The 9557-nt window shown below is 39.2% G+C and overlaps 1 protein-coding gene across 1 annotated transcript; it reads left to right on the top strand.

The window, feature by feature from the left end:
* Positions 1-2528, top strand: LOC106299060 (pectin acetylesterase 2-like). The gene is made up of 12 exons (XM_013735190.1): positions 1-247; positions 372-454; positions 538-667; positions 743-816; positions 900-986; positions 1056-1180; positions 1259-1319; positions 1394-1447; positions 1544-1621; positions 1702-1807; positions 1884-2029; positions 2305-2528. Exons 1-12 carry the CDS (start codon positions 43-45, stop codon positions 2404-2406), a joined length of 1251 nt encoding a protein of 416 aa, XP_013590644.1. The 5' UTR covers positions 1-42; the 3' UTR covers positions 2407-2528.
* The last annotated feature ends 7029 nt before the right edge of the window (positions 2529-9557 follow it).

Genomic DNA, 9557 nt, shown 5'->3' with positions numbered 1-9557 from the left:
AGGTTTCTGATCAAGTATGAACCACCTTGTGTCTCCTTTGAAATGAAGAAACTTTTATGGAGTCTGACTCTGTTTGGTGTCTTCTTAATCCTCCCTGTTAATGGGGTGATGGAGTATGATAAAATGGAGAAGTTCACAGATTTTAATGGGACAAATGTGTATCAGACCGAAAATGATGTCAATTCCAAAGCAAAGGTTACAATGGTAGGACTCACTCTCATTAAAAATGCTGCTCTGAGATCAGCAGGTAACATCTTCTATAACACGATCTGATTCATTGAACCATATCCTTTGATAATATGTTTCTTGCTACTCACTTTTTTGAACATTGATTCATTATATCATTCGAATAGCATTTTTTATTATTGCAGTGTGTCTAGATGGAAGTCCTGCTGGTTATCATTTTCATCCCGGTTCTGGTTCAGGAGCAAAGAATTGGCTCGTTCATTTGGAGGTTTGTTGCATCACAAAGATAAGTCTCTCCTAATAGATGTTAATAATATTAGTCGTACATGATTTCATTTGATGTTTTGATAGGGAGGCGGATGGTGTAGTGACACTGAAAGTTGTGAATACAGCAAAAGAACTAGTCACGGATCGTCCAAGCATATGGAGAAAAAGATACCTTTTACAGGAATTCTAAGTGACAAAGCCTCCGAAAATCCAGGTTAGTGTTGAAATCACTATGTGTGATGTCTATTTCTGTTTAGGTTGCTAATACAAATTAAATGTTTGTTTGCAGACTTTTATAACTGGAACAGAGTAAAAGTTAGGTACTGTGACGGTGGATCCTTTATGGGAGACAATGAAAATAAGGTTAGCCAAGTCTAAAACATAAGTTTGAGGGATTACTGTTTGTGTACTATGATTGCTATATGTTACTTTTTTCTACGTATTAGGATGCAAAACTTCAGTTTAGAGGAAAGCCAATATGGACTTCTGTTATGACAGATTTGTTGGGGAATGGAATGGAACATGCAAAGCAGGTAAACCATAGTTGTTGTTTTCGTGTATGCATATGTCGTGTAATATCGACTTTATATATGTCACATTAGGGTCTGCTCTCTGGATGTTCTGCCGGAGGCCTTGCAGCAATATTCCAATGTGATGACTTTAAGAGTTCACTCCTTTCTTCCACCAGGGTAAAATGTCTGAGTGATGCTGGCTTTTTCGTTGATGCGTGAGTGATTTTCTAGCCAACTTCTTTTAATAAAACTTTGGTATATATTGAATTGTTTTGTAATTTATGTAACTGAAGCACCGATGTCTCTGGAGATCGATCTCTGAGACAGTTATACACCGATGTAATAGAATTTCAGGTACGAGCACATAAGATTTGCAATGTTACATGTCTGGAGTATACTCATATGACAATTGTGTAATGTTTCTACAGAGTATTACAAACAATCTCCCTAATGACTGTTTAAATCGTCTTAATCCAACTTCGGTATATGTTTTCATCTTACATCTTCTAGCTATCTTTATAGTAAAAAAAATGAACTAGATCTCATAAGAAAGTGTACTCATGCTTCAACATTTACAGTGTTTTTTCCCACAAAACCTAATAAACCAAGTCAAGGCTCCATTGTTTATTCTAAATGCTGCATACGATTCTTGGCAGGTTAGTTTATCATCTTCTTTAATCCTCAGCTCTATCTACAAACGTCAAAATATATCTTTTGATACAATGTATTCCTGCAGATCCAAGAGAGTTTAACTTCTAAATCTGCAGATCCAACTGGAAGTTGGGCTGACTGTACATTTAACATCGCCAAGTGCAATGAATCCCAGATCAAGTTCTTTCAAGGTGAAACATGAGCCAATAATGTTCTGGCTTTTTGATAAAACCAACTGAGCTAGTGCTTTCAAAATATGTAATACAGAGTTCAGGACTCATATGGTGAATTTGCTCGGTGGATTCAAAGAGCAACGTAAGAATGGAGTGTTTCTTAACTCGTGCTTTTCTCATTGTCAAACAGAGAGCCATGACACATGGTATTCCAAAAACTCTCCTTCGGTTAAGAACAAGGTAGGCAATACTATTGGTTTTTACTACAGATCATGATTCGTGAACTACAATATAATCCGCCAAAACAATCAATTGAAAAGATGGGAAAACATCCAAACTAACACCTTTAGCAGCCATTCTTTTTGAACTTTTGTTTTGATCTAATTTTTTAGACTGACATCAAATACAAATTCCATGCTAGATTTAATCATGTTATTTCCATTATACTATCTGTGATAATTTTGTTTTGATTTAAGCCCAATTATTAATGATGTTTGTTCCATATACTGAAACAGAGGATTGCAGTTGCTGTGGGAGATTGGTTTTTCGAAAGAGGAGGAGCAAAATTCATAGACTGTCCTTATCCTTGTGACAAGACTTGCCGCAATTTAATCTAAGAAAATAAATTTGTTTTGTGTTTCTATTTTTTTGGCATTCAAATCTTTCTTTCATTCTTCTTTACAATAAAAAACCAAAATAAAATAGAATTCCTAAAACGATTTATCTAACCAAATTGGTAGTGTAAAATTATTATGAATATTGCTATTAGAAAACTTCGAGCAATACGTGCCAATAATTTTTTATTTTTTTTGCACTAAGTATAAGCTGATATCAAAAGGTCTTGAAAAAAAGCCTCACATATCGAAAACTCCCAAGTGTTGTGAACGCATGTCATTCTATTGGTGCATATCATCTTATTCACTAGGTCAGAATTTTTTTTTTTTGGACTAAATTTGAAGGTCAGAATTGTGGCAAAAATCACATTACATTTTTCAGAGTATTACCTAAAAGCAAAGCTTTAACCTCTACACGCAGGGAAGAGAGACTACTTCAAATATTCCTACCACTCATCATTGTATTTTCCACTCCATTTGTACTACCAATTAAACCTTTTCCTGTAAAAATCTAATGGTTTCCAAACCCCATTAACATTACACCAACCATTATAAACCAAATTACGATGTTGAACAGACTCTTTTGTATATTCATTTTGTCCCCTCCACTAATTGAACATCTTCCCAATAATATCTTATATTCCCGCCATTTGTAGGATCTCTTGATGGAGTAATCTTTCTAAAATATTTTTTCATTCCTACTTTTTCATGGATAATATCCAAGGAAAAATGCGATGAAAATGCCTTTTGGAAGTGTTCAAACTAAATAATCCAAGTTATAGAATATTGAAGATATTTGAAAAAAACCTAGGTTGTAGGATGTTAAGCTAGATGGGCTTCAAACGTAAAACCACAAAGATTTTGTTTTATTTTAATTTTTCTTTTAAAATATTAAAATTTTTTTTAAAAAATGTCGTATTTTATTTTGATTGATTGTTTTAAATCCTACATGGACGCTCTCAATGGCCTCAACTATTTCATTAACAGCTTCCGCACATGATTTAGCATTTAGAGAAATAGAGTACTATTGAACATTTGATCTAAAATGGAGAACTATTGAAGATATCTTAGCGGAAAAAAAAACTTGAGAAGCAATTATGTAAAAACATTTACTAATACATATATCTCTGGTGAATGCAGAAATGGTTGATATTATCATCAAGTTATAAATGGAATGGAACATTATTTAACGGCCAGGAAAGATCTGGTGAGTAGAGCCTTTGAGTTTGAGTTCTACTTTTTCTGTTCTGGTTTGGATAAGATATTCGTTAAAAAAAAATTGACTTTAAATACTGGGATCACTTCCAGTGTTTTATTCTTTTTCTGGTATGGAAACTATAGCTTGCGGAGAATAAGATGAGCACCATACTGTGGGTGGAGGGTGAAGACTGTGTAAGGAGCATGGACATAGGTAGGAGAAAGCTCGAAGGAGAATCTCTGTAGAATTAATGCCATTGCCATCTTTGCCTCCAATAAAGTAAAATTTTGGCCAATGCAGATCCTTGGTCCCCAAGCAAAGGGAAAGAAGGAGACTTGGCTCTTTGTTGCCTTTGAGACACCATCTTCGAATCTCTCGGGCTTAAATTTAAAGATCGAAAGAAACAGAGCACTTTCGTGAAGAAGAAAACTTTGTTTTATTATCTTTCTTGCTTAAAACGCTTACATGATATCATCATTCATTATATACAATACTCTGATCTTATCCTTGAATGACGTCACCATATGACAGCTCATGTCGCAAGACAGCCAAATCTATTCGCAACGGTCACAACGTGAGCTGGCTTGATCGTACTAGCGCATGACCGTTGAACCTTGACTGCTTTACGTTCTGAGGAAGACGACAAGAGCTTTGGCTGATCATCTGGAGTCGGCTTGAACTTCATCATCTCTTCTTCTGTTGGGCCACTCGAAGGCCCACTGTTATTAGTCCCCCTCAAACTCAGAGTCGGAGGAAGAGAGACACTGAGTTTGGTGCGCAATTTGAAGAACGGCTCTTGACCAAGTGACTTCGTAAACACGTCAGCGATCTGTAGAGATGCAGAGACATGCTTCACTTCCAGCTTCTTCATTGCTACTCTCTCCCGAACATAGTGATAATCTACCTCAAAGTGCTTGGTTCGCTTGTGAAACATTGGATTGGCACTGAGACAAACCGCAGACAAATTGTCACATAACAGCAATGGCACGATCTTTTGTCCCAGTCCCATTATGCGCAAAAGATTCTGTATCCATGCCACTTCTGAAGCAGCTAATGACATCGTTCTGTACTCAGCCTCTGTTGAAGACTTGGAGACAGTCTCATGGCGTTTAGCGGACCAGGAGATCAGATTTGATCCGAGAAATGTACAGAAACCGCCAGTAGATCTTCTAGTCTCTTTACATCCTGCCCAATCGCTGTCACTGTAACATACTAAAGTCGAGTGTGTTGCTGCTTTGATGTCAATGCCGTTATCCAAAGTGCCTTTGACATACCTCAAAATGCGTTTAAGAAGATTGAAGTCTGAGACACTTGGCTGATGCATCTTCGGGCAGATATAGTTCACCGAATATTGCAGATCTGGTCTGGTTAGTGTAAGATACTGAAGCTTGCCAGCGAGGCTGCGAAAGTATGTCGGTTCTTCAAAGCACTCATCTTCTCTAGGAAGGTTATCAAGCTTGATCGGTAGGGGAGTAGGCATTGGTGAACAATTCCTCATGCCTGCAGCAATCAGAAGATCCGTTGCATATTTGGTCTGATTCATAAACAGCCCATCTTGATGTTGATGAACTTGTATCCCCAAGAAGTAGTGTATATCCCCCATGTCCTTCATTCTGAACACAGTATTAAGCTCAGACATCAGCTTTTCCACCACTGCATTATCATTTCCTGTTAAAATCATATCATCCACATAGAGTAGGAGATATATCACACTTGAACCATGGTGATACACAAAGAGAGATGGATCCGGGAAGCTGCATAGAAAGCCAAAATCAATGAGAAAGTTACTGAACTTGTCAAACCAGGCACGTGGTGCTTGCTTAAGTCCGTAAATGGCCTTGCGCAGTCTCAACACATAATCTGGTTTGTCTAGATCGTCGAACCCATGAGGCTGAGCCATGTAAATTGTTTCTTTAAGATCCCCATGTAGAAAGGCGTTTTGAACATATAACTGCCTTATCTTCCACTTCTTAGTAACAGCTACGTGGAGCATCGTTCTTATCGTAGCAGTGCGGACCACAAAACTGAACGTCTCTATGTAATCAACTCCTTCCTCTTGTTCATTCCCTCTTGCAACAAGCCGAGCTCGTAGCTTGAGCAGTGTACCATCAGCGTTGAGCTTTGTCTTGTATACCCAACCGTTTCCAAGTAACTTATGTTCTGGAGAAGGTGGAACAAGTTCAAACGTTTCTGTTTCAACCATGTTATCTATCTCAACTCCCATCGCTCCATTCCAACCTGGATCCTTTAAGGCTGCTTTTAGACTTCTTGGCTCTGGATAATTGTCTTTGACAGTGAAGAGAGCGTATTTAGGATTAGGCTTGACAATACCAGCACGAGCCCGAGTTGTCATGGAATGTGGCAGAACCGGTTGAAGATCTTCCATTTGATTTTCTTCTTCAGCAGAGTTATCACTGTCAGAATTTGCACTTGATGTCGGCAGAGGCGTGACAGGAATGTTCTGAACAGGTGAGACAGGGGGAACCAGAGACTCCAATCGCTGACTAGCTGAAGGAAGATCTTCCTCAACTGATTGCTGCACAGCTTCATCTGAAAGTGGCTTAGACAGATTCACAAGCCTCCATGCCTGCAAGAGAGCTGACTCTTTATCTTTGTGATACTGACTGTAGATGTCTGAGTATGGAAAATGTGTTTCATCAAAGATAACATGTCGACTAATGAACACTTTCCCTGTTGGTGGATAATAGCATCTATATCCTTTATACTTCTCATTATAGCCAAGAAAATCACAGACCAAAGACTTAGGATCCAGTTTATCCTTCATGTAAGGTCGAAGATAGGGATAACACTTGCATCCAAATGCTCTTAAAGACGTGTAAACAGGAGATTTTCCAAAGAGAACTTCAAAGGAACTCTTGTTTGCTGGCATTACAGACAAAGGAAGCAAGTTGCTCAGAAATGTAGCTGTGAAGAATGCTTCAACCCACAGTTGTTGTGGAACCTTGCTGCAGTACATCATTGTGATCCCCAACTCTGTGATGTGTCTGTGTTTTCTTTCAGATATTCCATTCTGTTGCGGTGTATGAGGACAAGACACAAGCTGTTTGATTCCACGATCAGCTAGATGTGACAAAAACTGAGAACTGACAAACTCACCACCTCCATCACATTGAAACTGCATAATCTTGTGATGTAACTGAGTTTCAACCAACTTTTGAAATTGAACAAAGACTGAGAAGGAATCAGATTTGAACTTTATTGGATAGAACCATGTAAACCTTGAGAAATTGTCAACAAAGATTACATAGTACTTAAATCCCTGAGCAGAAACAACTGGACTCGGTCCCCATAGATCACAATGAATCCTTTCTAAAGGTCTACTAGAAACATGTTCAGAAGGAAGAAAAGGTAGCCTGCAGCTCTTTCCTATCTGACACGCATCACACAAACTACTTGAACTGTCTGAAGTCAGACTTATTGCATTACTTCTGGCAAGAGACTGAAGGATGTCCTTGTGGGGATGGCCTAGCCTTTGATGCCAAATCTCCACACTTGTAGCTCTTTGTCTTGATGAATAAAAAGCTTGAAACCTCTCATCCTTCAGCCGATACAGATCTTTATCCCTTCTGCCTTGTGTTATCACCTATTTTGTTTGCTTGTCCTTAACAAAAACAGAATCACAATCAAATGTAATCTCACAAGGATAGTCTTTAGTGAGTTTTGAAACCGACAGAAGAGATTTTGTTATCCCTGGACACACAAACACATCCTCAAGAGGGAGATTACCTTGTGTTGTGTGAAGAGCGACTGAACCAATGTGAGTGATAGGCAAGTAGTCTCCGTTTCCAACGATAACCTGATCATTCCCAAGATACGGTTCTGACGAGCTCAACTGAGAACTGCTGTTGGTGATGTGTGCAGATGCAGCTGAATCAGGATACCAATCAAGACCTGCTGACTGCTCTTGATCGGAAAGCTTCATGGTTGTGAAGGCGTTGTGCACATTTTCTGGCACAGTATAGTCCTGATCATACCGACTGTAGCACCTAGCAGCAGAATGACCATATTTGCCGCATATTTGACACGTTGGTCTCGTTGAGTTGGAGCCAGGCCCTGAGCTTGAGTTGTCTCTACCACGATTTCCAGAGAATTGTTGTTGAAACCCTCGTCCACGTGTAGAGTAGGAGTTGTTACCACGACCACGATAACCTCCTCGGTGATTATATCCTCCACGGCCTCTGTTGTTTGAGTATCCTCTCCCAACATTGAAAGCCATGTGAGGATTCACTTCAGTAGCTTGATTGTAGGCTTTCAGCTTATCCTCAAAGGTGACCAATTTGAACACAGCATCTTCAAATGACATCTCCGGAACCACATCCATAGAGTGCTCAATAACAGTACAGATTGCTTCATACTCCTTTCCTAAACCGCTTAAAGCTCCATAGATCATCTCATTTTCAGTTACTGGACAGCCTATGGAATCTAACTGATCACAGATACTCTTAACTTCTCCTAAGTATTATGTCATGGACTTTTGATTCTTGTTCATACCTTGCAGCTTGCGTTGGAGATCTAGCTTTCTTGTAGCTGACACGCGGTTATACTTCTTGCCAAGGCTGAACCAAACTTCTTGTGCAGAGGTAAGACCGTAGACAGATCTGAGTGCTTCTTCAGACAGTGAGCCGAAAAGCCAAGCCATGACCAGTTGATCCTTGCGTATCCATTTGGTGAACTCTGGATTCGCCTGTTCTACGACCTCTTCTCCTTGAGTAGTGGTAATAGTCGGAGCTGGACGCATAGAAGCTCCGTTGAGAAAACCGAGAAGAGATTGACTTGAAAGAAACAATTCGAATTGTGTCTTCCACAAGAGATAGTTGGAAGACGAGAGTTTCAACGTCACACACTGAGTTATACTCAGAGATGGCGTCGACACAGCATCAGGAACCTCCATGGCTCTGATACCATAAAAATCGAAAGAAACAGAGCACTTTCGTGAAGAAGAAAACTTTGTTTTATTATCTTTCTTGCTTAAAACGCTTACATGATATCATCATTCATTATATACAATACTCTGATCTTATCCTTGAATGACGTCACCCTATGACAGCTTATGTCGCAAGACAGCCAAATCTATTCGCAACGGTCACAACGTGAGCTGGCTTGATTGTACTAGCGCAGGACCGTTGAACCTTGACTGCTTTACGTTCTGAGGAAGACGACAAGAGCTTTGGCTGATCATCTGGAGTGGGCTTGAACTTCATCATCTCTTCTTCTGTTGGGCCACTCGAAGGCCCACTGTTATTAAAATTTTTAGATACCAAAATTTTTAGATCGTGTTCAGTTCGGCTTTTTGGGTTTGGATATTTTGCCGAGTCTTAATTTCATTTCCGATTTTTGGAGTCCTAAAATCTTTTGTGTATACGGGATACACGTTCTTGTCTTTGACAAAAGGTTTAATACCGGATACACTTCAGCATCAGTTTTCTTGTTCTCGGTATCTATATTAAGATCTTAACAGATAGGAACCAAGACACATACCGTAAGTCTTGAGCATGTGCGAAGGAAAAGGCAATACACGTGGGATGATATCATCAGTTACTTTGATGGGTTTGGACCTTGCCTTCATTAACGTGCTATGGTCCTTTTTTATATCTCCGACAAGTAGGGTGTAAGGAGTACCGGCAATACCCTGTCTTCTTAGGTAACTTTCAAGCATCTTTGGTTTAAACCAAACCCACTCTAGAGTTCTCCATATCCACCACAATACAACAGCTATAGCTACTGAAACTATTACTGACGCAGCTGATGTTTTCATTTTCATTCCCAGAGAGAGAGAGAGAGAGATGGCTAAGCTGCTGATATTCTCGGCATATATAGATTGTAAATGCCTATATAGGTGATGAAATCACCACTGATGTCAAATATTATGCCAAACCAGAATTGAAGTCCATCCACTACAAGAAAACACATGCTTAACGACGAAAATTAACGAGGA

Source organism: Brassica oleracea, chromosome C6 (genome assembly GCF_000695525.1).
Source record: "Brassica oleracea var. oleracea cultivar TO1000 chromosome C6, BOL, whole genome shotgun sequence".
Lineage (NCBI taxonomy): Eukaryota > Viridiplantae > Streptophyta > Magnoliopsida > Brassicales > Brassicaceae > Brassica > Brassica oleracea.
Note: the sequence above shows the minus strand (reverse complement) of the source record. Positions and strands in the feature narration are given on the sequence as shown.

Bases quoted from the DNA above. Each gene is read 5' to 3' on its own strand.
- LOC106299060 (XM_013735190.1), top strand. From the start codon at position 43: ATGAAGAAACTTTTATGGAGTCTGACTCTGTTTGGTGTCTTCTTAATC. The intron at 248-371 runs GTAACATCTTCT...TTATTATTGCAG, and splicing joins TGCTGCTCTGAGATCAGCAG to TGTGTCTAGATGGAAGTCCT. The intron at 455-537 runs GTTTGTTGCATC...ATGTTTTGATAG, and splicing joins ATTGGCTCGTTCATTTGGAG to GGAGGCGGATGGTGTAGTGA.